Below are 13,419 nucleotides of genomic sequence, written 5' to 3'. Positions count from 1 at the left end.
ATGTCGGGACCCCTGTGACCAAAGGCTAGCACGTTAACCATTTAGCCATGGAGCCGGAAATAATAATAATAATAATAATAATAATAATAATAATAATAATAATAATAATAATAGATAAGTAAATAAAGCTGGTGAGAAACCTCCTGAATCAATCGAAAATTGAATAAACGCCAGAATGTATAATGTAACTTCTCGTAGTTTGTAGGTGCCCGATTAGCGAATAATACATAAATAAATAAATAAATTATACTTTTACGTCCCTCATTTACTCGGAGACACTGAGGTGCCGGATTATTTGTCCCACAAGAATTATTTTATCACTGATAAGCCCACCGAAAAGATGTATGTAGGCGTATTTGAGCATGTACCACTGGGCTAATCCAGAGTCGAATCCGCCTGAGCCACTCCGCCGGGCGTGAAACCTGAAACCTGCTATTACGGCATTTGCTTAAAGTGAGGAACTAAGGAAAATTCCGGGAAAGAACTGTTAGAAATCACTGAATTATACAGCTATTCTCGTTAAATCAACATTCCAACTGGGGATTAACTCGCGTTTCTCTTGTTATGGCGGGAAGAGAAGAGTGACGGTTTCGTGGACGCAGCTCGACGTCGCAGAAGGGAGGGGGAGGATTAGCACTTATCCACGTGCGTAGCGCATAGCGGCAACAAGTGGGCCGCTGTGACGTCATCACAACAAGCGGCACGACAGGCAAGCTCTGAAATCCTCTGGCAGGGTTACATCAGCTGCGTAGCTGGCGACTCTGGACGTCAGGCAGTCGTGGGGAAGTTGCTTGACGCTAGGCAGAGCAGTGTAGTCGTGATCCGAACAGAGCACACACACACACTGACTTGGACGCGAGTGTGTGTGTGTGTGTGGTGTGATTTTTCGCGTCAAGTCTATCTGCTCCCTTATCCTCTGCCCCTCCTCTCCCCACCCTACTTCTGCAGACAGCTGGCAAACTTGACATTCAGCGTGCAATTATTGAAGTGAACTGATCATTGCTGGGCTAGCTGATCGCGTGTAGCGAGTGAACATGCAAGAACAGCACGTACAGGAAGCAGCTGATCGGCCTGCGGGAACATCTACTTCCGGCCTTTGGGTGTTTGGCTATGGATCTCTGTGCTGGCATCCTGGATTTGAGTACGACAAGTCCTTGACCGGTTTCGTCCGCGGTTGGGCGAGACGATTTTGGCAAGGAAACATCACTCACCGCGGAACGGAGGGAAAGGTATTTATGTAACCCATTATACTTCAGCATTTTAACTTAAGCATAGGAAATTTATTTTGAGGATCTTATCTTTTAAAATGTAAATCCTTGGAGAAATATTTCGTATTCAGTATTATTTTTCTGAAGAGCATGTTTAAAGAGAGAGAGAGAGAGAGAGTGTGTGTGTGTGTGTGTGTGTGTGTGTGTGTGTGTGTGTGAGAGAGAGAGAGGGAGAGATAATTGAACTGAATTTAATTTGATTGATAATTTACATGCCACCGAGGCTGAAGACCCCTTATATAGCGTCTTTATATAATAATATACAGATTTATGAACACACTAACTGCATTTTTATGATAGTAAACTATTAAATTAAACATTAAACTTAGACCAATTAAAATCAATTACAATTAAAACAGAGAAAGAGCAAATGGGTCATTTTCTAATTCTGAGAGGAAACCGTCAACAGGTCCTCTGTGTTAGGGTCGACGTACAGGTATATGCTTATAAATGTATATTTAACTAAGGGTACATTTATAGTGCATAATTAAATACGAGAAAAATCTGCTCTCTGTGTAGTGTGTGCAAGTGTAAACTCAGCTTCTCCATGTTATTGTTTTCCATAATTTGCTTCTACGATTTTAGTATTGAACTGTTTAGAATCAAAACATGCTTGAAATTTGGAAAATATTGATCACTGACCATTTGTTGTTTTTCTTCTAAGCGAACTTTAATACTCTATCTTTGAAATAGTTTCATATTGTGTGTTAACGTCTCAGTACGAACATTCCTGGTCCACGTGGAAAATACCAGCACTTTCTCCGGCAGGGCTCTCCCTACTCTGCAACCTCTCCCTTCCCCTCACAGCGTCACATTCTCTCCACCTGCCGATACAATCTAGTCTTTTCACATACAATTCCTGTATTACGTGCCGTAGTTAAGTTTCCTTTGAACGTCAGTGACTTGAACTATGGCAGTTACTTTATATATTTGCTAAAAATTATTTTTCTGTTCTATTGTGCACACGGTTATTGCCTAGCTTAGAAATTACTTTCATATGAAATAACCTGAACCAATGTTATTTTAAGTCTCTTTTTGTGCTGTTTATAGTTCCCTGTCAAACTCTCCAAATATTAATTTCCATAATGCCATTGCTGCAGTACAGTTCAATTTCAAGGTCATGGCCTTCCTCACACCTGCTTGAGTTACAGGTGGCAACTCCCGTAAGTGCCTCAAAAGACTGCTTCTCACTCGTAGGCGGGGTGGGGAGGGGGAGGATCATACACATTTCATATTTTTTTAACGTGGCTGTACTGAACCAGGATATTGGATTCGTAATTTCGGAACATGTCTGAAGTTTATGTAAAATGCAAATTATTATTATTATTATTTACTGGGGCTGCCTGGCCGAGGCGGTAGAGGCGTGCTCGGTTCGCACGGAAGGATGTGGGTTCGAATCCCCGTCAGGAAGTCGTAAAATTTAAGAAACGAGATTTCCACTTCCGGAGGTGCATATGGCCCTGAGGTTCACTCAGCCTCACCAAACATGAGTACCAGGTTAATTCCTGGGGGCAAAGGCGGCCGGGCGTAGAGCTAACCATTCTACCCCATCACGTGCCGAGGTTAACAATGGTGGAAGCCTTTACCTTCCACTCCTCCAAGGGCCTTCATGGCCTATACGGAGATGACTTTGCTTTTTATTATTATTATTAATATTATTATTATTTCTTCGTTGTGCCCATTCAAAGATCGCGTTTGAACTTGTTCGTTGGCCTGATGGTTTTCGCCTTCTTATCCTCCCAAATTCTCTTCATGAATGCACTGTTGCATCTTGCGTTCAGTGGACCACTTCCTACCAGTTTTCTTTTTAGATTTCTCCACGAATTTGTGCTTGGCTACTATTGTGCTAAAAGCTCCATGATCTTCTGTGATGTCAGCCGTGATGTTCATTTCTTGGAGGTCTGCCTCAGTTTCTTCTAGCTATTTTATATTGACCTTCTTTGATAATTTTTGGTGAGTCGGTGGTGGCTGTCCATTATATATATATATATATATATATATATATAGCCATAGAATTTCAGGCGTCCCTTGCGTACGGCATCAGTGAACCTGTCAGTTAATGAATGAAGGTCCGCTCTTCTCTTAATCCACATTCCATTTTCTCTCGTGGGACCATAAATTATTTATTATTATTATTATTATTATTATTATTATTATTAATTTCTGTGTTTGTCATAGTGTAATATCTGGAAGCATGTGTTGCGTTGACGAATCGTGTAACAAGGACGGTATAAACACCTTGTTATACTGTCCATTTCTAAGTTTTTAAATCATAGATATTATCTCAAGTGGACATATTGTTTCTCTCGAGATGTATTCAGCAGTTTTCTTAGATCAAACCACTTTTGTTCTTCAAACGTTAATCCCTTATCTCTGGACGAATTTCCGGAACGCTATTATCCTAAAGGAGATCAGCTTAAGGCTATGCTAACCATAGCGGTACCAGCTGAATGGCATAAATCAGTCCTACGTAAACCTGGTGCGAATCTAGCCTCACCGAGTGATTGGCCGCGTGGTTTGGAGCACGTAGCTGTTTGCTTGCATTCGAGAGATAGTGGGTTCGAATCCCACTTTTGGGAGCCCTGAAGACGGTTTTCCGTGGTTTCCCATTTTCACACCTGGCGAATGCTAGGGGTGTACCTTAAGGCCACGGCCGCTCCCTTCGCGCACCTAGCCCTTGCCTACATCACCGTCGCCATAAGACCTATCTGTCGGTGCGACGTAAAGCAAATTCCAATTCGAATCTTGTCTGGCAAACTGCACATGATAAGCTGTAGGACAGGCACTAGATTATGGCTTAGGTCTCTCCTTCCCTCGTCCACCAGTCTAATGGGGGTTGTTAAACTTCACTTGAATATAAGCTTGGAATTAGCTTCATGAAATGTATAGAATTACCTTCCATTAAACTATGATGTGTTCGTACAATAAGAAAACATAAATTATTAATTAGGTACTCCGAATAGTCAAGATACTTACCACATGGAGATTTCACAATTGATAGATGTATTACTTTGGTTTTAATATTTTTAACATTATTATCAATAATGCCACATTCTTGCAGTCCTTTCCTTTTGCCTATAGCTCCAGTACGAGCAGAAAAATGTGAATTGTCCTTTTACTAGAAGAAAGTTTTTTTAAATGCTATTTGTTCGGGGCGTCGACCTATAGAGATCTTTTGCCCCTACTTGCGCCATGTGATATGAACCTGCATGTAATTGGAATTGCGGAAGCTTAGAGTGTTGAATGTGAGGAAAGGAACGTTAAGGACGACACAAACACCCAGTCCTTAGGCCAGGGATATTAATAATTTACAATTAAAAACCCCTGACCCGGCCAGAAATCGAACCCGGGGCCGCCGGGTGACAAGCAGACTCGTTGCCCCCTACAGCGCGGGGCCGAACACGTTAATCTATTCCTAAATATTTTACTGCGAGCGAGAGAAATCAGCTATAATTAGTCAGTAAAATCCAGTGCTTTGTACGTTCCTCTGTACGCTGAAAAGCAATAGAGTTACAAATGAGGCCCTTAAATCTCGCAAGTCTGTAGAATCTGCCCGTGGCCAAGTCAGTAGGTCTATTATGGTCGGATATGGAAGAATGGAACGTCAGTGTATTTTCATTCCACACCTTAGTCCACCCTTGGCATCTTGAGTGATTTTGTACTTCTGGGTAGAATTGGTTAGATCACAATTTTGTGTAGTCCAGATTTTTTTCGAGATCCGTTAATCTTGAAGAAACTGCTTCAGTATAGAGATAATTCGATTATACACCATGATATGTTAGTGTAACTGCAGCGTGGTCCACGTACTGTATACACTTGGTTAACAGTTGATCACATGAGACTTACAGTGCATAAGTCTGTTTGTACACCCCACTTAGCAGATTTAATATCTTTATAATTTCTAAATAGTACATAACCAATGCACAAGACTTGGGTAACTTATTGTACAAGGTGTTGAGAACTTAATGTTAGCTATCAAAAGTCTCAGTAGATCATATTAAAAGAATAGGAGTGAAATATACTGTGCAGTGGCCTGTTTGCTTGCAACAGTCTTGTTTGTACACGTTCACTCCCTTGTATTCGCTCGGGAACACTCCTACTGAAATTCAAGTCAAGAGCTTAGGAAAAGTATCCTTCCGCATGTGAGCACGTCCCCTGTTTCCCCTTCCCGTCTCCTCCCGTTTTCCATCTCCGCCACAACCAGCTTATCATTAACGCCGTGCGTCCATCTGACAAGTACAGTACTTCATTCTGAAATAGTGAAGCATCAAACAAAATCACTTCCTTTCACATAGCTGTACTTTGATTACATACCATACCTACTTATTCCTTTATTGACCATGTAAAACCTACAGATTACTGACGAATTCCGAGGCAAGAGAAGCAAGGTTTATTTTTATTTCATAATGCGATTTGTGTGAGGCACATGGAGACTTACAACATACGTATAACATTCCGCTCTCGTACAACGACTGTCGGTGGCAGTTTCTCACAGTTAAAGAAGCTGAAAAACCCACCCGTGAGTGGGATTGCAAAATACAATGCTTCCAGGAATGTTGTAAATATTGTAGTCTCGTCATTCGGAAGGTAAAAACGAACTCATGATCCTATCATGACAACATTTCTGCAGGTAGAGGGCGGTTACGAATATAAAGTAAAGTACACATTATTATTATTATTATTATTATTATTATTATTATTATTATTATTATTATTATTATCAACATCATCATCATCGAATACGCCAAGGATCCTATTCCCATACCGTGTTAAGGCCCTTCCTGTTTTATTTACGGCGAGTGCTGAGCTGACACATCGATCTTTCGCTGGAGACTTGGATTTTCCATTCCAAGCGAGCGGCGTAAACACTGTACACAGAAACGCCGATCAGCTGCGCGGACTTTTTCACGTCTTCCACAGTCCACAGTGGATTCTAATCTCGCAGGCTACTGTAAACGTTTAAAACAATTTGGTTTAGATTTTCTACTTTATTTTTCTCCACTTTTGTTGGCTTTAAAGTATTTCACAGGGGACTCAAGCGTCATAGCATCACACACGTCTTGCTCACAGCTGGCAGCCATTATGAATACTGAACACGCTGTTGCAGCCAGTATTGCCAACAGTTTTCCTGGATCCACTTTCAACGTCCCACATATTATGCGAAATTATCAACAGTGGAATGAACTCGAACAAACTTACTAAGTACACAGTGCAATAAGATATCAATATCATATTAAATTATTATTATTTTGCTACATACACCACTGAGAACAATAAATATTCATAGCCATCTACGTATGAAATATGAGTTGGTAATGAACCCGAATAACATGCAACCTGTGATATATTTTCCATATATATACAGGGCAAAAATTTTAATTCATCAAGTCAGTTCACCAGAATATCTAACCAAAGTGAAGGAAGCTCCTGACTTGAGGAACAAGTAACAAACCTAGGGAACTATTTGGCGCTGCGGAAGCCTTTTCACCGACCAGAAGTCTGACTAACATCAAAGGGACCGCTAAGGTCTTGAGTTGACTCTCGGTTTTTTTATAGTTAGCTGGTGTGTATCTGTGCTGTGCTAGTGTGTACAGTTTCGCAGTTAGTGCACCAGGCCGTGTGTTATATAATGGATAAAGGAACAGAGTTAAGTGACGAACTAAACAGTGTAAGTGTATCTCTCGGATTGCAAGGCTATTCTATGCCTGAAATTGTACGTAAAGTAAATAAACCGCATTCCACAATACACTGTGTGTTGAACAAATTCAGGTATAGAGGTGCCACAAAGTATTTGCCAAGGAAAGCAAATGAAAAGATACTGAATAGGCGGGATGAACGTTATATTGTGAAACAAGTACAACAAATCCACAGTTAAGTGCGCCAATGATCCACGTAATGCTGGAAGGAAGTACGGAGAAGAAAATGTCAAGTCAGACAATTCGTAGGATATTGCGTAAATATGATTATCACGGTAGACAACCACGGAAAAGGCAGTTTGTTGCTAAGAAAAATCGACGAGGCAGAATGAAATTTTGCAGAGAGTTTGAAAACGAGGATTGTATGTTCTGGAACAAAGTTATTTAGTCAGAAGAGATCAAAGTATCTCTATACGGTTCGGATGGAACAGTTACGTATGGAGAAAAATAAATACATCCAATAAAGCTGCAAATAAGCTACCCACCCTAAGTTGTCGAGGTGGATCAAATAATGATTTGCGGGTGCATATCTTCTTGTGGAGTGGGAAATATCGAAATCAATGGCATCGTGGACAGATGGGGTTATTTACAGATTTTAAAGAACTCTGTCCGAGTGCAGTAAAAAGGGGGGTTGGGGTCTTGTTACATCTTTCAGAAAGGAAATGACCCCAAGCGCACAGCTGATATTTGCAAGCACAGTGGCTGATATGGAACGTACCAACGCAACTGCGAACTCCTGCCCAATGCCCTGATTTGAACCACATAGAGAATTTGTGGATCTTTCTAAAAAGAAGGGTTCATGTAAGGAAACCTCAATCACTTGAGCAGTTAAGAAGAATAGCCTACAATGAATGGGGTAAAACCGACCCTAAAAGATGCGATAAACTGGTTCATTCCATGCAGCGAAGGTGCAAGGCAGTTTTTAAGGCCAGAGTACACTCATCGGGGTATTAAATCCAAGGCGATTAATAAGTGTTTTTGAGTAAACTTTTCATTTCCTTCTGTTAGTGTACAAACAAGATTGCTGCACGATGAAACGTCCAGTTTTGGTACATTGCTTTTATTTGTGTTAAATTGTAAGGTCATAGATCTGTTTTTTTATTATTTACATTGTTTATTAGCGTATCTGTTACGATAGGGGAAATAAAATATAACACAATAATCGTCTACCAAAATTTAACCGTTATTTCGTTGCAATAAGTTGGTGTACAAACAAGACTGTCATGCACTGTATGTTATTTAACCTTGAAATACGAAATATGCATTAAGACGGCGCTAATACACAGTAATTTGTTCGAAGCCCAATATCCCTTAGCGAACCGAATCAGTGGTAACATCCACTTGCTTTGCGTGGTTTCAAGGCAAAGACGGTAGTTAATAACCTCGTCATCCCCGTAAAACCAAAGTTGTATTAATTTAATTGGTGAGTAAAACATTGAAGTTCGTCGTATAAAGAGAGATCAGCTAAAAATGCATAAGTTCCCGAGTACAAGCACAACGCACGTAGTGGTCAGCTTGCATTCGGGAGATAATGGATTCGAATCCCACTGTACCTAACGAGTTGGCCGTGTTGCTCGGGTTGCGTAACTGTGAGCTTTTACTCGGGACATGGTGGGTTCGAATCCCACCGTCGGCAGCTCTGAATATGGCTTTCCGTAGTTGCCCGTTTTCACACCAGGCAAATGATGGGACTGTATCTTAAGGCCACGGTCGCTGTCACCACAGTCCATTCACTCACCCATCCTTGCGTAGCTGAAAATCTTCCATCTACTAACAGAAGAGAGAATCCCACTGTCGGCAACCCTGAAGATGGTTTTCCATGGTTTCCTATTTTCACACCAGAGAAGTGCTGCAGCTGTATCTTTATCAAGGCCACGGTCCATTCCTTCTTATGTGCCCCCATCGTCTCCATAAGCCTATCTGTGTCGTTGCTACGTACAGTAAAGTAGGCCTATATCGTGAAAAGAAACAAAGCAGGACTGAAATGAAAGAGCGTATTTTACATACATACGTACATACATACATACATACATACATACGTAATCATTATAGACTGCTATGCCTTTCAGCGTTCAGTCTGGAAGCCTCTGAGAATTTACTAAACTTTGCCACAATCCTCGATGTGCAACTAGTGTTGTGGCCTCATTTAGTTCTATACCTCTTACTTTTAATCGTTAGAAACTGAGTCTAACCATCGTCATCTTGGTCTACCTCTACTTCTTTTACCCTCCATAACAGAGTCCAATATTCTCCTAGGTAACCTATCCTCCTCCATTCGCCTTACATGACCCCACCACCGAAGCCAGTTTATGCGTACAGCTTCATCCATCGAGTTCATTCCTAAATTAGCCTTTATCTCCTCATTCCGAGTACCCTCCTGCCATTGTTCCCACCTGTTTGTACCAGCAATCATTCTTGCTACTTTCATGTCTGTTACTTCTAACTTATGAATAAGATATCCTGAGTCCACCCAGCTTTCGCTCCCGTAAAGCAAAGTTGGTCTGAAAACAGACCGATGTAAAGATAGTTTCGTCTGGGAGCTGACTTCCTTCTTATAGAATAATGCTGATCGCAACTGCGAGCTCACAGCATTAGCTTTACGACACCTTGATTCAATCTCGCTTACTATATTACCATCCTGGGAGAACACACAAACTAAATACTCCAAATTATGGACCTGTTCTAGCTTTGTATCACCAATCTGACATTCAATTCTGTTGAATTTCCTACCTACTTAAATCAATTTAGTCTAATTTTCATACCATACTCATTGCACCTATTTTCAAGTTCCAAGATATTAGACTGCAGGCTTTCAGCACAATCTGCCATTAAGACCAAGTCATTAGCATAGGCCAGACTGCTTACTACATTTCCACCTAACTGAATCCCTCCCTGTAATTCTATATCTTTCAGCAGATGATCCATGTAAACTACGAACAGCAAAGGTGAAAGATTACAGCCTTGTCTAACCCCTGTAAGTACCCTGAACCAAGAACTCATTCTACCATCGATTCTCACTGAAGTCCAATTGTCAACATAAATGCCTTTGATTGATTTTAATAATCTACCTTTAATTCCATAGTCCCCCCAGTATAGCGAACATCTTTTCCCTCGATACCCTGTCATATGCTTTCTTTAGATCTACGAAACATAAACACAACTGCCTATTCCTCTCGTAGCATTTTTCAATTACCTGGCGCATACTGAAAATCTGATCCTGACATGCTCTCTGTGGTCCGAAACCACACTGGTTTTCATCCAACTTTCTCTCAACGACTGATCGCACCCTCTCTTTCAAGATGCCAGTGAATACTTTGCCTGGTTTACTAATCAATGAGATAGTTGTTGCCATCCTTCCTGTTCCCTTGCTTATAGATAGGTGCAATTACGGCTTTTGTCCAATCTGAAGATACCTTACCAACACTCCATGCTAATCTTACTACGCTATGAAGCCATTACATCCCTGCCTTCCCACTATACTTCACAATTCCAGGCCTAATTTCATCTATTCCTGCTGCTTTATGACTATGGAGTTTATTTACCATCCGTTCCACTTCCTCAAGCGTAATTTCACCAACATCATTTTCCTCCTCCCCATGAGCTTGGCTGTTCGCAACACCACCAGGATGATTTCCTTTTACATTGAGAAGATGTTCAAAATATTCCCTCCACCTCTCCAGTGATTCCCTGGGATCTATTATGAGTTCACCTGAATTACTCAAAACACTGTTCATTTCCTTTTTCCCTCCCTTCCTAAGATTCTTTATTGCTGTCCAGAAAGATTTCCCTGCTGCTTGACCTAGCCTTTCCAGGTTATTACCAAAATCTTCCCACGCCTTCTTTTTGGATTCAACTATTTGTTTCGCTCTGTTTCTTTCATCTACGTACAAATACCTGTCTGCTTCGGCCCTGGTTATGAGCCATTTCTGATAAACCTTCTTTTTACGTTTACAAGCTGCTCTCACTTCATTCCACCAATATGTTCGCCTTTTCCCATCTTTACACACAGTTGTTCCCAGGCATTCCCTTGCTGTTTCTATTACAGCATCCCTGTATGCCACCCATTCATTTTCTATATCCTGAACCTGCTTACTGTCTACTGTTCGAAACTTCTCACTAATCATATACATGTACTTCTGTCTAATTTCCTCGTCCTGGAGATTTTTCTACCCTTATTCGTTTGCAGACAGATTTCACTTTCTCTACCCTAGGCCTAGAGATACTTAGTTCGCTACAGATCAGATAGTGATCTGTATAATCAATAAATCCCCGGAAAACTCGTACATTCCTAACAGATTTCCTGAATTCGAAGTCGGTTAAGATAGTCTATCATGGATCTGGTACCCCTAGCCTCAAATGTGTAGCGGTGAGCCGTATGCTTGAAGAATGTATTCGAAAGTGCTAAACCGATCCTAGCACAGACGTCCAGCACACGCTTCCCGTTCCCATTAGCTTCCAAATCTTCCCCATATTTACCGATCACCCTTTCGTTTCCTTCAGTTTTATTCCCAACTCTTGCATTGAAATCGCCCATTAGCACTATTCTATCCTTGCTGTTGACCCTCACCACGATGTCACTTAATGCTTCATAAAATTTGTCAAGAGGCGCTGGCCTTCTGACCCCAACTTGGCAGGTTCGATCCTGGCTCAGTCCGGTGGTATTTGAAGGTGCTCAAAAACGACAGCGTCGTGTCGGTAGATATACTGGCACGTAGAAAAACTCCTGCAGGACTAAATTCCGGCAGCTCGGCGTCTCCGAAAACCGTAAAAGTAGTTGTTGGTACGTAAAGCCAATAACATTATTATTATTATTATTATTATTATTATTATTATTATTATTATTATTATTCAAAAATAAATTAAAAGGAACACGGACAAAACATCTTAAAACTACTAAACAATCCAGTATTGAAGAAGACGAAGATGAAGTTTTTAATTACGCGGCTACAGTATACACGAAATGAAATTCTTAAACTATATCTATAATCCATGTTGATAATACAGTAATTTGGATATACATGTACATAAGTTCTAGAATGACAGACATACAACAATGTACATATCATAACATTAAGAATAACAAGAAGCCAATACTTCAAATATTCCTTAACAAATGTTCCTAGCAATGTTGCCTGAACTAACAAGCGAGGCCTCTCTGACAGAGACAGAAGTAAGAGTAAGACAAATATTGCATTACGAAAGGCTGTAGCGCGGGATGAGGTGAACAAAGTTACACTGATTCTTCTGCACACTTCTGTATACTAAGGCCCACGAGAGTTGAAGTCTGAGCGAAGGAAGGACGGCAGACTGGAGCCTGACGGATTAGCTCGACACACCAACATTTAGCTACTTCACGGCAGGGGATCTCATTAGTTGGCGAACAAGGAAATAAGTCTACAAATAAGTCTTGGTCAGAAAGAGAAAGGGATAGTTTGCAAAGGAAGCTCGCTACGTGAGTAATGCACTGGGATATTTTTGGCAGGACGGAAATTCCGTGCCGTCATGGAAAACTACAGCGGTTGCCAGTACATTCGCTAGCCTAGGTTCGGGCAGGTGGAGATTTAAATCACGTGACCGCTTGCCGGCCAATCGTAAAAATTTGATGGAAGACTCAGGGATACCATCTTAAGGAATGATGGATGAGATAGTCTCGTAACTTCAAAAGTAATCAGTAATAAATTATTGTGAGTACACGGATCGATGTAATGAATTTATTAGATGTCACGCATGGAAAAATAATCAATAATTATTGGCAAATTAAATAAATTGAAGGCTGGATTTCTTGGAAACCAGACAGCTTGAATCTCATTGGCTGGACAAAGACCACGTTGTAAGGGACGCTTCCGAAGGCGCGAAATGTGAGGAGCTAAATCCACCCGTATCTCCTAAATCTGTGATCACCAGGAGTTCATATTTAATCCAGCAGATATGCTAGCGGAGTGGATTAATTTGATGTAAATTTTAACGTCCAATTCGGAGTGCAAGTACCGATATTAAAAATCCACCCCCTCCCTCAGGGGTATGACGTCAATAAATCCGCGGGAGAAAGCTTCATCCATATATACGGGACAAGGGATCCTCGCCAACAGCTCTGGTTTCCCTTCAAAACGAAGGGACACAATCTCCAAGAGGCTTTTAACATTGAAGAGCTCTGGTTGGGGACACGACGACTGCTCTCCTCTGCTTCAACGCAACGCATATTTTTTCTTCGGCCGGGTGACTGCTCAACTTTACTTATCACCCTGCCGAGACAAAGCATATAGGCTGGCACCACGTAGGAGGTCGGCCTTCCCACAATGCTCTACACCTGCCTTGCCCGCAACGTTCCTCTCGTCTTCTCAGATCAAGATGTCCTCGCTGCTCTTCGTCCGGCGGGTGCCTATGGTGCCTGCCGGCTAGTCGACGACGAAGCTCAACCACTATCCGATGTACTTCTCTATTTATCCACTCCAGCC

At 41.3% G+C, this 13,419-nt stretch overlaps 1 protein-coding gene across 1 annotated transcript in view; it reads left to right on the top strand.

Moving 5' to 3' along the window:
* Nucleotides 1-748: 748 nt before the first annotated feature.
* Nucleotides 749-13,419, top strand: part of LOC136863387 (putative glutathione-specific gamma-glutamylcyclotransferase 2) — a 101,540-nt gene continuing 88,869 nt past the window's right edge. The window contains exon 1 of the mRNA XM_067139796.2: nucleotides 749-1,229. Coding sequence (XP_066995897.2) covers nucleotides 1,035-1,229 — 195 coding nt within the window. The 5' untranslated portion in view covers nucleotides 749-1,034. The remainder of the gene's footprint in view (nucleotides 1,230-13,419) is intronic.

Source organism: Anabrus simplex, chromosome 2 (genome assembly GCF_040414725.1).
Source record: "Anabrus simplex isolate iqAnaSimp1 chromosome 2, ASM4041472v1, whole genome shotgun sequence".
NCBI lineage: Eukaryota > Metazoa > Arthropoda > Insecta > Orthoptera > Tettigoniidae > Anabrus > Anabrus simplex.
Note: the sequence above shows the minus strand (reverse complement) of the source record. Positions and strands in the feature narration are given on the sequence as shown.